This window comes from Brassica napus, chromosome A2, assembly GCF_020379485.1.
Source record: "Brassica napus cultivar Da-Ae chromosome A2, Da-Ae, whole genome shotgun sequence".
Classification (NCBI taxonomy): Eukaryota; Viridiplantae; Streptophyta; class Magnoliopsida; order Brassicales; family Brassicaceae; genus Brassica; species Brassica napus.
The window spans coordinates 13,653,187-13,674,352 of record NC_063435.1 but is presented as its reverse complement, the minus strand read 5'-3'; the positions used below and the strand labels follow the sequence as shown (position 1 = coordinate 13,674,352).

At 32.0% G+C, this 21,166-nt stretch overlaps 1 protein-coding gene across 1 annotated transcript; it reads right to left on the bottom strand.

The window, feature by feature from the left end:
* Nucleotides 1–10,479: 10,479 nt before the first annotated feature.
* LOC125587525 (phosphatidylinositol 4-phosphate 5-kinase 2-like) lies at nucleotides 10,480–14,677 on the bottom strand. The gene is made up of 7 exons (XM_048758232.1): nucleotides 13,157–14,677; nucleotides 12,543–12,873; nucleotides 12,346–12,456; nucleotides 12,081–12,274; nucleotides 11,858–11,988; nucleotides 11,684–11,777; nucleotides 10,480–11,395 (listed from the first exon to the last, which is right to left on the bottom strand). Exons 1-7 carry the CDS (start codon nucleotides 14,218–14,220, stop codon nucleotides 11,095–11,097), a joined length of 2,226 nt encoding a protein of 741 aa, XP_048614189.1. The 5' UTR covers nucleotides 14,221–14,677; the 3' UTR covers nucleotides 10,480–11,094.
* Nucleotides 14,678–21,166: the final 6,489 nt, after the last annotated feature.

Genomic DNA, 21,166 nt, shown 5'->3' with positions numbered 1-21,166 from the left:
ATGATATGTGAGAGGACACGAATCATGGGGAACAAGATATCGAATTAGGATCCCAAGAAATGAGACCAAACGATTTTGAAATTGATAGAACAAGGAGACCAATTTGGTAAATGGACGGGCGTCCCTAGAGTTATGGAGGCCATAAACAAAAAATAAATTGGGGGCCTATCTAATTGTGGATTCATTTTATTTTTAATGTTTCCTTATTAATATTATTTTTGTTTTTTCACTGACATTTAGTAATGGACTGAATTTAATTCATTTTGACATTGGTATATTTTTTTTACTTTACAAAACAGTAAAATCCAAAATTATTTATAAAAATTATAATAAAACTTTTAAAAATGGAGGTCTTAAAAAATGGGGGCCCTAGGCCAATGCTTCAGTTGGCTGTGCCAAGGGACGCCCCTGGGACTAGTCGATGCCTACTTGACCCGATCACATTTATGTACTAACAGTCATCTCTACTTGTCCATTTATTTTGTTCGTCTAAATCACCCTACCCGTCATTTTCTAAGTTTTTTTTTTGCTTTTGAACCATTACTTAAGTGGGCCTTTTTATTCTATGGGCCCATTTAAATGGACCCACAACCATGTGATCCATCTTTTCTTTTCTTCAGATTTATTTTGCCTATTTTGTAATTGCGCTCGTGATATATACTCCACTTTCTACTACTTGACAAGATATATGCCCTTAAGAGACCTTTCATGTAAAAAGCAAAAAAGAAAAAACAAGAGATATTTTATAGAACAATCCATGGAACTATATAAATCCACAAATATAGATGATATATGTGGCAAGAGTTTTTAGCTATTGTTTTGAATTATTAACAACATGTATATAAAATATAAAAGGTATAAAGCTATTATACAACGACACAAAACCAAGCTTGGATAACTACCACGTAATGGAACAAAAGAGAGAAACAGAAACAAAATAAAATTTTATTTCATCTTTTAAAAAAAAAAATTGTCTGTATTTATTTAAGGGCTTATTGGCTTACTAGCCATATTTAAAAAGAAAATCAAGAGAATAGACATGATTTTGACAGAATGTAGTGACTGTCTTTTTACAATCATTCCAGCCGGTTATACCCTTGTTAGTAACAGGTACCCGGTTTCTTCACATAAAGAAAACGACGTGGTGATTTTGTGACCCATAGTAATAATGAGCGAATTTTGAAAGCGCGTGAAATGAAACGGCGAAATAGAAGATAATGAAACGTATATTCTATACCGATTACAAGCGTTCCATACTAATTTGGGTAGAATAGTATCACTGTAAATCCAATTCCAATTGAAAGAGCAGCAACACTGAAAATTTAGATATAAACTAATGAACTAAATCACTAAACCCAACTTAGAAATAGAAACCATTGACACAATCAATGTTTAAGCTAAAGAAAATGATAGTAGACCGTCTTATATTTCTAACGACTACAAAGAAAGTTAATTTCCATTTAACAACTACGAATAAAAAAACTTGAAGTATACTATTTTATTTAGCGGCGAACTATTCCATATGCTAAAGTATAAATGAGTAAGTTAATGATTATAAGTCTTATAGAGTTACGTACACAGTCGCACAATCTATTACGAGAATATTTCTATTCTATCTAACCCGTACTATTTAAAATGGTACTATGTACACAATCGATCCATGTTTGACCAACATGAAATACAAAGCTAATGGAATGGTAATAGAATACTTGACAGTAAACACTAAACCCAAATTAGGGAAACATAAACCCCAATCCACCTTCCATAATACTGGAGACATGTATTTACAGTCCTCATGAGCAACATGAAATACAAAGTTAATGGGGATGGTAATAGAACACTTGACATTAAACACTAAACCCAAGTTAAGTAAATATAAACCCCAAAACATAGGCAAACCAAACCTTCGGGAAATTAAATCTACGTCTTATAATACTGGAGGTATGTATTTGTGATTTTTTGAAATAAGAAAAAGCCATCCACGTATAACTTTATTGATCACATACATAAGCATCGAGAGTTATATTCCATATCATCTAAGTTTTATTCTATATCAGATAAAAACTAAACCCTAAAATCTAATCACTAAATCCTAACCCAAATATAAACCCTAAACTCATATATCAAAATCTAAAAAATACATAATGGTATGTAATATTAAATTAAATTATGTTATATTAAATTATATTATGTAATATGCCAATTCTATATCACCAAAATTAGAATACATGATATGAAAGTTCAGAAATGTTCTATTCCATATCCAAACAAAATAGAAACAAGTAATGCTTTCCCAATATTCCAGAAACTAAACCCTATCCAATCATCACGAAACCCTACACGAAAATATAAACCCCAACTCATATATCAAAATACGCAAGTATTAAATTTGTATGAATTCAGAAGCAAAATAAAGTGATATTAAACGTTTCAATTTATAGCATGAATGCAAATAAGATGATTTTTCATTTTACATGATCAAAATATAATAGAAACATATAATAGGTGCTCTAACAGAATAAATGTGTTATGTAGAAGCACACGTGTGCGGATAGGCATGGCGATGACATAGGTTGAAATAGTTGTTAAAACTTTTGTTTCCAGTGGGTTCAAAGCCTGTCTCAAACAATCTACTCGCAAGGTTTAAATCGTCCATGCCAGATCTGAAGGATGAAGGTAGGAGGTAAACACGGTTAGGACAGAATACTTAATGCAAATAAATTAAATGGAATACAAAATACTGCAGTAGCAACCACTCAATTCTATCTCAAATAAAATATGTTTACATACATTTATACTAGACCATGTCGACTAGAATAGTAATGAATGATCTCGTACTATGTTCACACGCATGCTAACCTATACCATATCAAATAGAATAGGAACGAAAGATATCATACTATGTCAACACAGACAAACCTATCTATCGCAGATGCTATTCGCTAGGAAAACAAAATTCAAATTTAACAAAGACTAAGAACAGCTGGGGAAACCCCAACCCCAAATCACCCAACCCCTAAATCAATTAGAGAACTTCGCAACGGCAACGAGACTGTAGATTTACTAAAAGAGTACCCTAGTTCTCAGTATAGCGCAAATATGAAATAAAATTACAGGAGATGAAGAGAATCGAAGGTTAAAACCTGAGAACGCAACGTAACTGAAGAGATCTGAGAAGAATCGATGATTGGAATTGGAATGGGTATGGGCTTGCACTATTCACCGAGAAGCAAAATAGAAGACGGAGACGATCTGAAGCGAGAACGACGGAGATGGAGGCGAGCGGGTGGAGGAGATTTGCGAGAGAAGCGTATGGAGGGGGAAGAACCGTAGATGAAGAAAGTGGGAATGGAGGTTGTGTGGAAAAGGAAGAGACACGATTTATTTGGGGGTTAAAAGAAAATGATTTATAATTTTTTATCATAGCAGGTGAGCCGGTAAATTAGAGAGGGTCTTACAGTAATATTATGTATATATCACGGCGTATATCGATCCGTTAGGGTAAAGCGCTAGTCCTCTAATTAACGTTTTTTTCATGGCTATAGGCCCCAATTCCCCTTTATTTAACAAGTCTATTATTAATACCAAAAAAAAAAATTAGTGTCCCATGATCACGAGCGTTTTTTGTAATAAAATAAAAAGAAGCGTTGAGATATCAAAGCATTTGGGGGAGAACATGGAAGATGCCCCCACCAACCCACCACCATTCAAGAAGTTGCCTCAAACACAAATACAATCTCTTTAGATGAATATCATCCTTATATATCCACTTAAGATTATATTTCGCTTGTTTTCCTCTTTTCAGCCATACAATTATTATAAATGTCATTCATATTATGACCATATATAACATAAAGCTAATAGATATTGGAGATGTATACGTCAAAAATATTATAATAGATATAATAGAAGGTTAGCAGCATATATAAAAACATAATGATTCTACAATGTGTTTTTATTTTATTTTGTTTTTGTAACTTTGCGATGATGTGTTTTTATTGTTTTGAGAATTTAATCATTATACATTGTTGGAGATTAATTTTCGTCTTCTGTGTTTTGTTCAAATTGTAATAAAATACGTAATTCACTAATTTGTTTTCTACTGATTTTGAGAACGGTGTTGATTTTAATCCACAATATATTCGGTTACAAAAAAACTCGAGGGTTGTATAGAAAAAAAACAAGAATTCAAAAAAAATTATTACATGAAAGTGAAACCGGCCATGGTAGAAACTATTACTAAATGTGGAACTTGCATGGTTGATCTCGAGTAACATCATGGCACACACACGCGGTACATCCAACCCAAGTCATTAATACTTTTACATACACACACAAAAACTATAATATTGGTATTATTTTTTTGTGAGCTATTTTAGTATTATTACATCATGCAAACGTTATAAAAAAATAATGTGTCTCCATCTGCAATCAATCAAAAATGTATTATTGGTTGTGTTTATTCAAGTAATACAAAAATGAGTGATTGCATGTCACTATATTTATATATAGAAACCTGTCGTGGTAAATTTGTAATATTAGGACTTTAGATTATTAATCGATAATAAAAGCCATGATCATATTGAAGTGAAAAAAAAACGCGACGGACTTACTTTACAACCAACAGAAAACAACATTAAGTTCTATATATGGTGGTGGAAACAAAGAAAACAATACGCGTCATGTATCATGAGATTTTCTTCAGGAAGAGAAGACACCATCATTAGCGTTAGGTTTACATGTCTAACTTCTGCTCTTGCTAGCCGATTCATTTATTGAAAATAATTATGTTTCTTGAACTAGATGTCCATTGTTTTCAAGGATCTTTATATAGATATTTATTAATATTTTTTTAATAATAATAATAAAAAATTACGTGTAGAAAAATAACTAAAACTAAATATTCTCAACACTTTAAACTTTTATGATATATGTTGTGTACTGATTCAATACACATTTAACTAAAATAAAATTATTTTTTAGTTTAGATACCTAATTGAAAAACTCCAGAGCATTTTCTATTTATTTGCAAAACTATTACAGCATTCAAATAATTTTAGTCCTTATTAGTAGTTTTAGAATAACATTTTCTTGTTTTGTACATCTGTTTAAAACATAGCAATAAATATAAAACTAGTAATCTATGTCTAACATAACGATACAAAATAAAACTGAAAACACTTTAAAATTAACATGGGACAATATTCTGCTCAATTGCAAATTAAGAAAGAATCATATTGTTTGTGTAAATTACTGTAGATGAAACTTAACTGCTTTCTCCATGGAACAGAAAATAGAAGTATACAAGAATGATAAGAAAAGGATGGCTGAGAGGCTGTGTCCCCTTATAGTGGAACCCTATGTTGGAATGTGAATTAATGTGCCTATTAAAAATACCAATGGCCATATTTGGTGGCTTTTCAATTTCAGACAATTTGAGGCCACTTAAATTCCCCATCGCTCTCTGTCTTCATTTTATTTATTTTTGCCTCGAATGTGTCAAATCTTTGATCTCATGCTTGGCCTTTGTAGAATTTATTCACAGTAGCTAAGAGCTATGCATTAGTCTGGTATTGGTTTATGATATTCAGATTAGCTATAAACAAAACTATGTTTTGCCTTTTAAGGAGACTAATGAAGTGAGAGAAAGCCTATAGTTTAAAGCTCAAATTATTCAACAAAAAATGGTTAATAGGTCAGTAAGTAGGCTTGACTTTCACGTTGATACGTTTTCCAATAATAGGCCTTCAAAAGTTTCCTCGTCCCTCATTTCGAAACTCACAATTCAAATTTATTATTATTTCTACCATACTATAATAGTATCAAATCAAGCTGTTATAAAATTCACAATAAGTTCTAAACAATAGCTAATTGCATTTTAATATGCTCTAGTCTACTATCGTTGCACAACTTGGATGGTATTACGATTCATAGACCCTAATAAAAAAATCTATTAGATTTAGAAAAAAAATGTGATAAATAAAGTAGCAAAGGCGTGGCAAAGAAGATTCACCTGGATTTGGATTTTGTTTGCATTGCATTGGGATGATCCCCCTGCAAACAATTCAATAGTTTGAAATTTTCATGATGATTTAGTATAAATTACTTAGTTGAAGACAATTGACAAAACGCTTGTCTACACATGTCTTGCATAGATCGCCGAGTATACATTGTCCTGGTGAATTTATTTATAAAGTAAAGAGAACATTTTTAATTAGCTTTGAGTGACTAAAACACCAAAACAATAGTCCTAAGCGATTTACAGTTAATTGTTATTAGCTTTCTAAAACATAATGCTCCAGTCTAGTGATTTATATATCATCAAAATAAATAAGTTTCTCACATATTTTTAAATTTTTTTTTTTTGAAAAAACATATTTTAAATTTAGCTTGGCGTACAATTCATATGGCTATCGCGCTATGCATATAAACACACACAGAAAAATCAGAATATATATTATAAATATAATGAGTTCAACAAGGCAAACATGACAGAAGAAAACAAGACAGATCGGCAGACCTCACATGAAAAAGATCATACTGTATCTTCTTCGCAAGCTTATTGCCTAAATCAGTAAATAATACTATTATCTATGTTTTTCTTAAAGTAACATGAGAAATAAATAGTACACCTACGAGTAAGAAAGATTGTTGATATCTGTGAAAATAAATTAAAAAGCTTTTTAGGCATGCAAGTTTTTGGCAGACCTAGCTACTGTTCAGAGCTCTGTCTTTTTCCTATTTTCTCGTTTAGTGAACAGTTGTTCATTTTATTTTATTTTATTTACGTTATAGTTAATTTATTCAGACAGTACGTACACTTCTATCTTCTTCTTTTGTCTCTGTTAAGATATTTTGTACCTTCGTTTTGTTAATTGTATTTCGAATGCTCAACTATTGTATAATTACATAATAAAAACATTAGGTTAGCAACTCTTGGAGTATATTCTTTGCTTTGAAAGAAAGAAAAATGAAACTTTGACTTGTCACCTGCATGCGGGAGCGTGTTCATTCTCATCGATTTATGTAGTATTACGAGTATAACCAAGTAACTTAAAACTTGGTTCGCAAGAAAGCTGAAAGTGCTCGTATGTATATATATATTTTAAAACTAAAAGTGCAGGAATATTTAATTTAAGAATCATTAATAAGTACTGTACTACTCAAGAAATGAAACATGGAGTATTACTAATTACTACTATTCCTTTTCATAATCTAAAACTAGGTGATTTTATGAGCCATGCGCAGTAAAAAAATATTTAACTATATTTAAAGATCAAATTTTATTAATATTGTCGATTTTGATATTTTCTTACCAATATTTTAATATAATTTTGATTTAATTAAACCCAAAAATAATTTTGTTTATTTTAAATTATACTTACGAATATATATGTATATATTTAAAATTATAATCTTGGATAGATTTTTCTATCTATTTTTTGTTAAATATTATTAAATCAATTTGTATAAAATTAATAAAAATTGATATAAAACTCTATAATTATGAAAATTAAAACTAAACAGTATTTATAAAATTTGTAGATACATTAAAAACTAATAATTTTAAGATTAAAATTTTCTAATTTTACAAAAGAAAATGTATATATTTTTGAAAATTTTAGTAATAAAATTGATAATTATAAGAAATAGAATTTAAAAATAATTCAAAATTGTAATGTAATAATTGAATATATTTATTTCAATGATGCATGAATTATTTACCATATTCTGAAAATTTTACCATAAATATAAATCAATATTAAATGTAACATCGAGAACATGGAATCAACATGTCATTCGGACTTTGGTGGATTCTCAAGATGCAAAATAATTAAAAATAAACCATTAAGTCAAAATAAGATAGTAGATCGGCAGGGTTTGAGTCATGGCCACTGGGGAATTAACATTTTGGCATAAATAAAAAATCGATACGTGGTAACACATGATTAGTCTGTACCACTTTTGTGGAGCAAGGATATCCCTGTATAATTTAAAAAAAAAAACAGATCGTGATGGAAAGCATTTTATTAATAATAGAAGATACACTATTAAATTTTGATATCAAGTATAATGAGTTTACCCAGATAGAGAAAGAATGCTACTAGAGTATTATGGTCCTTAGGTCTCTCCACTGAAGGCTTTCTTCTAGAAAATACGTTGTGCACCTAATATGTAACATTTTTTATTACAACTGGTATCAAGGTGTATAGCGGTTAAAAAGAAGAATACAAAGGGGATACAATTTGTGCATGATGTAGAGCACCAGAGGAATCCATAAACATCTGTTTTTTGAATATCCACCGGTGGTTCAGGTTTGGACACTCTCACGAATTTCATTGAATCCAGATATCTTTTCCACTCAATCTCTTTTTGCAAACATGGATCATTTATGTTAGAAGGTTTCTCCTAAATTGGAAGATCAACAATTTGCATGGATTTTATGGTACATGTGAAAGGAATAAACAACAAAGTATTTAGCAATTTGAATATTGATCCTATACATACTCTCAAATTGCCAAAAACGGAGTCATTACTTTGGGTTGATGCACATATTTCACTTACACAAGAAATCAATCAAACTCGATTACCAGTAGAAGCAATAGTATTGTCTATTAGAGGTAGATGGTGTTTTACGGATGGATCATGGAAAAATCAAGAAATCTATTTGGGACAAGAGTGGTATAGCACACTGAAAAGTTTTTGCTGGTTTAATGGGAGCGAAGAATACAAGAGTGAGACAGACGCCACTTCACTCGGAGATAAAAGCTCTCATTTGGGAATTATAATGCATGAGGAATCTAAGACAGCTGAAAGTTACATTTGCAACAGATTTTTCTCAGTTGGTGAAAATGGTTTAGGAACCAAAAGAATGACCAGCCTTTGCAAGACATAAAGATCTTGAAGAGAAGTTTCAACAGCTAAGAGCTCATTCATATACCACAGACGCAAAATTCAAGAGCGGACAGTCTCGCACGCAGTGCAAAAAAGCAATTGTCGTTTGTTGTCCATATGAATGTGGAGCTACCAGTTTGGTTTGTACAGTCTATATGAATCTATTTAAGTTGCTCACAAAAAAAATATTAAATATAATGTATGGATTATTACAATATTCTAAAAAGTTTACAAAAAATATAAATAAACGTTAAATGTTATCATTTAGTTATAGACTATGTCATCAATTTTATTAGACATGTAACCATTTTTTTGCGAACGTGATTTTGAGAGGACATATGGCAAAATATTTTTCATCGCAAATTATTTTTCAAATAATGTCTAGACGATATATCATGTCTATGAATTGCAAAAATTGAAAAAAAAATACTTTAGAAAAACGTCATTTAAAATCTAAACTAAAAGTAGTTTAGCCAATCATAAATTACTGTAAAATATTATTGGTTAAATATAAATTAATTTTAACATTATCATATTTTAAAACAGCAAAAATCTTTTAAAATATAATATATTTTAAATATCATAGAAATCTGGACTATGATCTGAGGATAATTAGTGACAAAATCTATTGCTTTTAGTTTTAATCAGTTTTAATTTATGACTTCTTACACTTATTTGCTCTACTGGTTATTTAGAAAAAAATCATAAAATGGTTTACATACAAGAATTTAATTTAAATTTCTGAGTATGTCGAGTGGGTCAAAGTAAGCATGCATGAAAATATGTATTCCTCACTACTTAGGTCAGCTCCAATGGAACTGCAAAACACTATTTTAGTGTGATTTTTGCACCAAATCATCTCCAATGGGACTGCAAAAATTACACCATTTTAATGTAACACTAAAATTTGACACCAAATTTGGTGTGACACTATTCACCACACTAAAACACTATTCATCCTACTAAAACACTATTCACTTATTTTATTACTAAAACATACAATTAAATAAATGATAAATAAAAAACTTAATACATATAATATTATAAAATAATTTTAGTGTGAAGTTTAGTGTTATGGTTGGAGAAGACTTTGGTTTTAGTATTGAAATTACACTAAAATAGTGTAGTTTTAACACTAAAATAGTGTTTGTAGTTGGAGATGCCCTTAAGTCAGTTATTCAATAATATCATACTCGTCTTTTCTTTTTTGCCAACACATACTTGTCTACTGTGAACACAAAAAGCTTTACATATTTAAAATCTACAATGCAAAGCAACGTGGACTGGTACTAACTGAATAGATCGGACTGGAGAATATATTTATATATAAAAATAGTCAACAAACACATCGAAAACCATACTATAAATACTATAATAAAGAAATGGTAATGTGAGATGTTTATTACAGAGAGTTTACAAAAAAGCAGACATGTGTGGTCTTCTCTCTTCGCTTTCTCTTCTTTTCAGGATATAACACAACCTCCTCAATTACAAACTCTCTCTCTACTTTTGACCATAATATATACATTACATGTTTTCGTATTATGAATTTGTGATTTCTCCAAATATTTTGTAACATGCATAGGTACATCAGTCGATTCATTTTCCATATATGAACAAATATTATCACATTTGCCCCCAATATCATCCTTACACAAATATGTATGTGAACCACATACATGAGACTTGAAATAGAGTTTGAATAACAACAGTTGTTGGTAAAGTTTCTTTAGATGTGAAAAGGATGGTGAAGGAGATGGATCCCATGGGAAGAATATGGGAGGGACCTCTTTTGAAGATTTTAATAAATCTTTAGCATTTTTTTCTTGTCTCAACTAATAAAATTAGTTTACAAAAAAAGGGGAACTAAAACAAATGGGACTAATATAAAACACCCATCCTTTTCATTTAAATTTATCTTATTCCCCAATTTTTTTTTTCCTCAGCTTATGTACTTTTCTTCACCTCCACAAATCTATATTCACATATATCTTCCTCACCTCCAAAAGAAAAATAAAATCCCCAACCCAAAAATTTGTTTTTTTGATCACCTCATCACTCTCATTAATATAAAATGAAAGAATTCAATTCACCTCATCACGCTATGAAGTCAACCTTTGCCCCATTCAAGCAGCATATGCCCCTTTGGGCTCTCAATTCCATAGAGTTGAAACACAAGAAGAGACCTTTGGATTATCTTTAGCCGTCTTCAATGAAGATTCTGCTGATGAAATCTCTAAACCGCTTGGAGTATAGTTTTGGATCAACCGCTGAGATTGAAGACGGATCCGCTTGTAGAGACTTATAAGCATGCTCTATCTTCTTGCTTATGTCGTAATCTTGCAAAATGTCAATGATTCCGAAGTACAAAACCACCTCGTACACCTCACCGTGTGACAAGTAGTTTGTTCCTCCAGAGGAATATTGATCAAAGTCGCTTCTTCTAGCCATTCGTTCTGCTCTTGCAGGCATGTTTGCACCTAATCTTATCAACGGTTTCCTGCAAAAAAGAAAATCAATCAAATTTTTCAATTACATTTCTCATTAAAAAAGGCCCCCACACATGATCTGTGTGTTTGCCCCCACAAAGTTATTGTGTTTTCAATTCAATAGAGCCTGCCCCCACAAAACTGCCAAGCAACTTTTAATACTAATAATGCGTTGCGATGTAACGTAGTTCTCATATGGAATCATTCAAACTGAACCTTTCAACCACTCTGTGTGACTATGAATGCAAAAAGACTGTCATGTTGGGTCAACTTAACATTTACTGTGATGATTGGCGTACCTGCCAGCTAAGATACGGTCCATGTCTTGAAGTTCAGCTTCTAGGAACCGACAACCGCGGATGTATTTCTCGTTTTGATATGACTCTATCTTACCTGCACAATATCATTACAATGGGTCAGGTCTAGCAGCAGAATAAGATTTGAGGAAGAAGGAGAAGGGTGTTATAACTAACCAGATCTCAAAACGAATGGAGAAAGACCCATCTTGTCTCCTGTATTGTCATCTCGGAAATGAACTCCGATTAAAAGGCTATAATCCATTATTCTCTCAGCTTCCAAGAACTCACAGTCCCGTTTAATTTGCCTGCTCATTGATATGCACCCAGATTAGTAATGTGCAGCCAAAAATAGCATAAGCAGAGAAGAGAAGAGGTAGAAGTGATTTGGATAGCTTACGTCATTAGTTCTTTATACCAATTTCTCTGAAGACGGAAAGAAAAGTTAAGATCAAGGTCCTTGAGAGTAGTTGTTTCATCAATTTCAGCTTCAGGTTTGGAGGTGGAGCGTCCATGGGAAGACCCTTTAAGGTCAAACCGTCTCTGGATTCTATATTCTGAGCAGAACAAGTTCCCCATGACAATAAACCGAGTCTGGTAAGATTAAAAAAAAACGTTAGAAAATTATCCAATGGAAGCAAATAGTCTTGATGAACAGCACAAACCTTCTGGCCACCAACAGGTTTGATGCAATGTACACCGTAGAACTTAGTCACAAGTGAGTTTTCATATTGGCAGATGTGCTTGTAGTAGTTTGGAAGCATACGTAGGAGCACCTAAGAAAACAAAAAACTTCAGGTCAAGTTAGTGTGAATGCAAATAAGAAACAAGAAGTCAAGACAAGAGCCAACGACTAACTAACCTTGACTTCTGATTTCTTCACAGTCTTAATCATAAACCTGTCATCTTGAGTTAAGTAAAAAAAGCTCCCACTTTTTCCAGGTGAAGACAGTTCCCGAAGAGCATCGTCCCCACAGATAGCTAACATGTAATCAGCAGGATCCACCGTGAAAAGCTCCCTCAGCCGTCTAAACACCAAAGGGCAGTAGTCTTTCCAGCGGAAGTCCACAGACTGATGCGGGGGCGTAGTCTTAGAACCCTCCGGTGGGAACCTTGTCCAGAACTTTTCACTCGGGTTGAAATCACTCTGCTTAAGGTCTCGTACAACTGAAGCATGTTTGCCGACAGTATACCTAAAGTATCAAACTTTGGTCAGAACACAGATTCATAACCACATAACTGCCCAAACATTATTATTTTTAATTTAACGTTTTATACTAATTTATTTTATATATATATGACATTTATATAAAAATATTTTAGTTTTGAGTTGAACAATAAAATTAATATATAAAATAAACTAAATTAGACAAATTTGTGATTTTTTACTAATATTATTAGTTGATTTAAACTAATTTATTAAAAAGAGGTTTAGAACCTAAGGACTAAACTGATTAAGAAGAATGAATGTATTACCTGATGCCATGTTGCAAGTTGAGCATCAAATCATACTTCTTATGGCCTTTGGAGATAGTCTCACCAGCCTTCTTAGCCTCACCGCTGAAACAACAAGGATTCTTCCTAAACTGCCTAAACCCATCTCTATCAACAGACAACCTATCTCTATAAATCACCGAAGCTTCCACATTATCAACAATATCACAGGTAATATCCCCAGCTTCCCCATCCGACTCCCAAATACAAATCCTCGGAAACACCTTCTCCCCACCACCACCACCTCCACTGTCAACGCTGGATCTCTTCCGCTTCTCAATCCCATCAAAGAAACTCCTCATCTCACTCCAAGAACTCCCGTCAGCACAGGTCAACAGCCCTTTGGGAACGCCGTTCTCCCACTGGCCCTCGTAACGGTTCCCGTTAGGCCAGAGGAGGACGCCTTTCCCGTTAATCACGCCGTTACGCCACTCGCCGGTGTACTGGTTCCCGTTCTTCCACACGTACCTCCCCTTCCCGTCCTGCACATTCCGCCGCCACGTCCCCTCGTACAAGTCCCCGTTGACGTAGCGCTTCTCGCCGTGGCCGTGTTTCCGATCGGCGATCCAGTGGCCGCGGTAGGTGTCTCCGTCGGCGCCGACGAAGGTCCCGAAGCCTTCCATCCTCCCGGACTTGAACTCGCCCTCGTAGGTCGCGCCGCTCGGCCACGAGAACTTGCCTTTCCCGCTCGCCTTCCCGCGCTTCCACTCGCCTTCGTACATACACCCGTCGTTCCACAGATACTTCCCCGATCCGTTCGGGAACCCGCCGGAGAAGGTGCCGGTGTAGAGATCTCCGTTAGGTAACGGCTTCTCGACGTCCGGCGGAGGTGGCGTGGGAGTCACGCGCTGGGTGGCTCCTTGGGATTTGGATCGCACCATCGGAGTTAGGGTAAGTAGCAACAAGTCGTCTCGTCTCTCCGCTTCGTCGCCTTCTAGAACGTTCTTCGGAACAACGACGCCGTTTCTGGTGGATAGTATAACTTGAGTAGCTTCGGGTACGACGCCGTTTGAGACTTTTGGTTCGCTCGCGAGAGGGTCACACATTAGATAAACCCTCGCTTTCCACCGTTTTTCGAGATCTTTGCAACGGCATTCGAAAGATTGTAGGTTAGATCTGTCCGAGAACCAAACGGATTTTGTCGTGGTGTAGAAACACTTTTCTTTCTTTTTTTATTTCAAATCTGAGAAGAAACCTTGGTGAGAGTTTTCTACAGACAAACGCTACAGAGAGGAAAATGAAAAGGGAGAATGAAGCATCAAAAGCAAAAGGATAAAGATAGAGAGAGAAGAGAAGTGAAGAGAGAAACAAAAAACCTTTAGAAATGAATTAATTTTAGGGGTAGATTTGTAAAATTCAGTGAGATGGTGTTGGAATAAAGCATTGGGAAGTGGACACAAAAAGCCCACCAGCCCGCCAAAAAAAGTCGCGTCGTTATGACCAATTTATTGACTTGAGTGTAATTACGGGATTTGGGTAAGATAATAATATTACAGGATGCAATTACATTTCACGTTTTTTATTAGAAAATTTTACACCATAGATAATTGATGATTACATGAATAATATGACTATATGACAGCATTTTTAAAGTTCAAACCAGATTTGATTTTCGTAGTTAGGATTATATATTTTAGATGAGTCGTAAACCATATAACTAATTGTATTCATAAGACATGGACCTAAACAGATAATATGATTATTTTTGCTACAAATATCCAAACCCGTTTTAGATACCTTTGTTATTTAGATTGTTTTTAGGTTACTATATATTAGAACCAAAATCATCTAGACCCAGAAGGATCCAACTCAAAACTCAAAACTCAAAATCCACACAAATTTATAATATTCAAGTGGAGCCTAATTTCAAAACAACAAAAAAACGATACCCGAAAAAATAGACCATACCTAAAGAGTTGGCCAATGTTTATGCCTAACTGGTTTTATAAATTAATAAAAAAGACTTTTTCTATGTTTGTCTAAATTCAATGAAATTAAAAAAGTCTTTTATTTAGTAAAATAATTATATGGAGTGAAGAATTAAGTGACAATGAATGTAACATATTTTTATTATTTTGATTTAAGTTATTATATTATTCACAAAAACATGTCCTTGAATTATGTTTTTGGTTATGTAATTTTCAACAGATTGAAACTAAAATTAAAAAAAAAAGTTTTAGTGAAACAAACTAAACTTAACGTTTAACCTTATGCAAAACCCAACTATTTTATATTTTTGATTTTACAATTGACACAAGATAATGTTGATTAACTGATAAATAAAAATTTACGCTATTATTATTATGGTAATATAACTAATGGTGTGATCTATTGTTAATGTAATATAATTAATGAAATTGTTAAATTGAATGAAATATAAAAATAAAATAAAAGTAATTATATTAATGAAATTATTAAAACGACATTATAGTTCTTTTTTATACTACTAACATGTTTCCAAATAATTTTCTTTTATACTATTATATCCATATTTCCAAACAGTACCAAAAATACTTCAATTTTAATAATAAAACAAAAGCTGACTCGCATTTAAAAAACAAATTCAATTTTTTACCAAGTAGATGTGTTATGAAGTTTGGTTTTATATTGGTTATAGTATATAGTATACCATTAAGAAACACACAAAAATGTTGTTATTGATTATAGATACTCCTTTTCATGGTAAATTAATGTCTAATGTTGGTTTTTTTACAGATTAAACATAGTTAATAACGTAACATCTATTTTTACCCAAATGCAGCTTTATAGTTCACTTGTGAAATAACACACATTCACAGGTCCAAGAACATCTTCACCCAAATGAGCACGCCGAGATAACTGTTCTCTCGTCAACACATAATCATTATATACATATGCGTTCCTGAGTGCGTGTGTAAATATGAAAAGTTCTTTTTATTTCGGTTAATCTCATTGTACTAAAACCGTAGTTAATTCGTAATTGCCGTCGTCTACAAGTTTTCACCATTGACAAACAATATAATCATTAAAAATGTCCAATCTTGAAACTATAATATGTTCGTTGGTTTATTATACGGTCACATGTTCCCCTAATCAAAAATTGCTACGTACTGATAGAGTTTTTCTTTCTAAAATACAATCTGCAAAGGCTAATTATAAGTTTTAAAAACTAGTGTCGGCGTGCCCTACGTTGTATGGATGTAATGTGATACCCACGTAAAAGACCAAATGATTAGTAATATTTATCTCCTTCATTTAAGAAACGATAATCAACAATTATCAATTAACTAATCGTCATCGCGAATGAAATAAAATAACCTAAAACGGATGATAATGTTTGATAATTATATAATGGATTTTAATGACTTTGTGTGATTTCATCATGTAATTTTTCTTTTTTATAAGTCGGTCATCAGCATTTAAAGTTTCAGTAGTACAAAATCCCTATTCAAGTTTGTATCCTTGATTTATTATTGTAAGACTTTAGCTCAAAGGGACATTAAAAAAACTAGACGTGCCATTGAGTAATTATGTGTACATAAAGGATATACGATAATATTAAAAAAAAACTCAAGGTATTGATTATGCACCAACAGAACTTTGTAAATTTTTTGTTTGACTAAAAACTTTATACATTTTGTTTTCAAAAGAATAATAATATTGTTTGAGAAACTAGCGTAATGAATATCTATAATTTTCATGATATTTATAATGAGAAAACGATATATTTCTCCTTGTAACTATCATATAACACTATATATCCCCCAAACTATGATTTAGTGATAAATTTTCCTGAATTTAAAGTTGTAAATTTATTTTTCCATGAATTGAAAGATGTAAACTTATTTATACTTAGCTCAATAGTTTGAAAATTAATTGCTCATAAACCATTTTTTTAGTTGGTTTATTGTTAACAATTTTTTTGTAACCAGTTAAACCAAAATAAAATCCAATTTTAAATAAAACCTGACCCGTAAATGAAGAAGAAGAACAAGAGAGAAACCGGGTCTGATCATTTACGGGTCGGGTTTTATTAAAATTGGATTTTATTTTGGTTTAAGTGGTTAAAAAATATTTGGTTAACAATAAACCAACAAAATCATGGTTTATCGGCAATTAATTTTCAAAAGATTGAGTTAGTGATAAATAATTTTACATCTTTCAATTCATGAAAAAAAAATTTACAACTTTAAATTCGGAGAGATCTAGCACTAAATCATGGTTTAGTGGATATATAGTGTTTTTTTTTTGCAGCGTGGAGATATAGTGCTATATGATAGTTACGAAGGAGAAATAGATCGTTTTCCCTATTATAGAGTAAAATGGTTGGAAAAATAAAGTGGGAAAGAGAAAAAAAAATTAAAGAATTTATAGTAAATTGTTTCGCTTATTTAAAATGGAGAGAAATTTTACTCTATTTTTGTTGATCTTCTCCGGTTTTAGAATGACTGAAATTTTATTTTATTTGTGGAAAATGAAAGTAAGAGAAAAAACTAAACTTAAAATAGAGTTTTTTTAGAATAGAGTTTTACTCTAGTATATACATTCATTTCTGTTAAATACGAAGTTTTTTTTGTGGCTGACACAAAAGTCATTCAATCGTAAAAGAGGTAATAAATAAAGAACTCCCCCGAAGTTAATTCCGTAATAATTTTTTAAGCAAAAAAAAACTTTAAAATGAAGAAGTTTGAAGATTCTTATAATATACAATGCATCCTTCTTACCAGCAATCAAATAAGATTGGGATCTCATGCTGTCAGATAGAGCTATATTGTTAAATTATTGGGTAGCTTGTTATTGGTTAACTGCATTAAATGAGTATTTTTAAATTGTAAGATAATACTAAACCACATCTTAATAATGCATGACACTACTAATTCTTCTCCCGTTATATTTTAATCAAATATTATTGCATGTCCGAGCGACGTTGTAAGAATTTTATTTAAAAACGTTTTATTGTATTAGATTTTGATTCGCTATGATTCGGGAAAAAAATATTAGAGACAGGTATAACAAGAGACAAATGACTCTAATTGCGAATAAAAATTAAAAAAATAATTGACTCTAATTGCGAGTCATCATCTTTGTTTCGATGAATAAGGAGGCGAAGGTCCAAGCCACACAGTTGGAACGAATCGAGCTGAGCTGGCACATTTGCATTTGAGACTAGGCTGTCACGGCCCACCTAATATCGTCGTCTACGAAGAATCCAACGACATAGACGGTGCCACGTGTTGAGAAATTAAGCGGTTAAGATTAGAACCACGTCATTGATATCTAATAGCAAAGTAACCCTCTGTCCCTGCCTGGCGTCAAAGATCCTACGAAGATTATGTTTCTCTGAGTAATCACGTGCAATAGCTTTGTTCCGCACGTGCTACGGTCATTGTTAATTTGAACCTTCGTAAAATTTGGAGATTTTTAGGTTCGAACCTAAGAAAATGCAAATTATGCAAATTATGGAGAAAAAAAAAGTTACAAGAGGCTTTCAACATGGTGCAGGACGTATCATCGAATATGGATCTCATAGGACGGTTCAGAGTAATGCAGTCAGACGTGCATTCTCATATGATAGTAGAATTGTTGGCTGTAGAATCGTCTATATAATATTTCTCATCGTTGTAATAGCATAATTAATCACACGTTAAAACTTAAAAAAAAAAAAACATTTCTGATTAAATCATTTTCAGTGTATTTTACAATTTTGTAAAATTGAAAGTGTTTAAAATAGATGTAAAGCTTATTATTATGTACAGTTAGATTAGAAAATATAAAACATTATTTATTGTCGAAAACATGTAATGACAATTATAAAGTATAGAGGTAGATTGTAGTGTATTTGTATCTAAATATTATTTAAAAAGTAAATATAAAATGAAATAGATTTGATCTTATTCTAGAAATAAAAAATTGAATCTTTCTTTAAGAAAATAAAACAACTAAGCGCAGATATTTAGAAATTGAATGAGTGAACAAATCATATAAACCCAAACATTATTCCATCAAAAAATTTCAAGTATATACATTTTAAATAAGTGTCAAATCATTTCAAAGATTAATATTCCTAAACAAGAAAATCAAAATGAGAATTTTCTTTGTGAAAGTTAAATTTTGTGTTAGTAAAAAAAAGTTATAATTTTGTTGGACAGAAAAAAAAATGATAAAATAATAAAGTGAAAAGAAATATAAGGGAAAAGACAAAGAAGATGGATGACCAGATAAGTTAGATAGCCGTCCGCCGACCTACAACATACGCATCAAAGCAAAGCCTCACAAGTCCCTTCTTCCCAAATCCATAACTATTCGGACATGTTAGTTTCAACTATGGTTTAATTCGGTCTGCTTTCCGTGTGACCAGGAGTCGTAAGTCGAAACTGCAGTGTGTGTGTTTTTACATGAAACTTAAACTTGGTTATTGTCCAACGTGAGAAACTAGAAATATACTATCACCTTATAGTCACACCACGATTTGAATTTGATATCTAATCTGTTTACATTAAAAATATTTATGAGGGGGATGGTGATGTATGCAACTAAAGCATGGATTGATATGAAGAGGGAGTAGCTCAGATATTGACGTAACGATGTTTCGTTTCTTCTGATGGAGAATCAAAGCCCATTCCTCAATAAGCCTTACACCAACGTCTTGTCACTCCAGATTATACCAAACCCATCCTTCTTTACCATTATTTGTTTATTGAATTACATCAAATATTCTCAGTTTATTTCACAATTTTAGTCAATTTTTATTTAGGTTTTTAAATTATATAACTGGTTCAACGTGTGGGTAGTTTTTAACACGATGTCAGAACCGCAGCAACTCTTGACTCAAAGTACGTGAATGTTTTGTTTTCTAGTATCTATTCTGTTCCATGCTGTATTTAACAACGAATCATAAAGAAGGTGTAACGTACTAATGTTCAATGAATATAAGATAGTCCAGCCGTATTTAAAGCATTGTCCACTTTTGTAAGTTTATTTGAGTTGAGGAGAAATGGCGTTGAACTTGAAGTTTGAATACGTATTTATTCTATTTTTTTCTCGTCCTAATAATTTGAATAAATTATTTATCGGACTTACGTCTTAATGGGTTTTAAATTTATAAGAAACTACGTATACGTCTCTTTGTATTGTAAGCTCGAAAGGGAAAGTCCATGCTCTTAGTTTTGGTATTTTCCTTCGTAATTTTTTGCTTCATTCAATTTTTGAAATACAAAAAGCTTTTATATATACGTTTTCATCGTTGGCAGAGCGATTTAACCAAATTTATTTATTTTAATGTTTTCTGCCTTCTGTTATTATCTTATGATCTGCTATCAAATTCGAACTTTAAAAAATGTGTCTGCTGGGTACATTGGATGATTTTAGGATTTTAAAATAACTTTGATTCATAGTTGTGAGTTCGTGTCCATTACCTAGCGTTTTCATGCATTATATTAATTCCTTGACGGTGCATATAGCTAAACGACTGCGTCATATAATTAAAAATTTGTATTGAAAAACGTTTACAAACTCATAAGATTGGAACTTCATGAATCCCCAACTGAATTAACCAGTACACGCACTGACATCGTCAAAATATAAAACCAAAAACAAAATTGCAATATCGGATTTAACATTTTACCAAAAACAAACTGCAATATCGAAGTATGTACTATAATGCTTTTAATAGATTGTTCTTTAATATCTGGCTTATATTACAAGTTATATGTTATTTCCATTAAATTGTTGTATTCTCAATTTTTGGTTGTTCTGTATGTTATCCCTTTCTTTCTGAACAAAATTCTGTATGTTATTCCATTCCAAAATTTCTATTGAATATTTTGAATCCGCAATTTTGTTTTGCATTATATAATAGTTTTAATACAATATTTAGCTAAGAGCATGAGCAACTATATGTTTTTTCCAATATCTTCAACATTAAATTGTTAAAAAAAGGTTGAAAAAAATAAATGAAAGCAGTAGAAAGTTATTTTCTTTAGCAACTCAACACAAATTATAAGAGACTAAAAT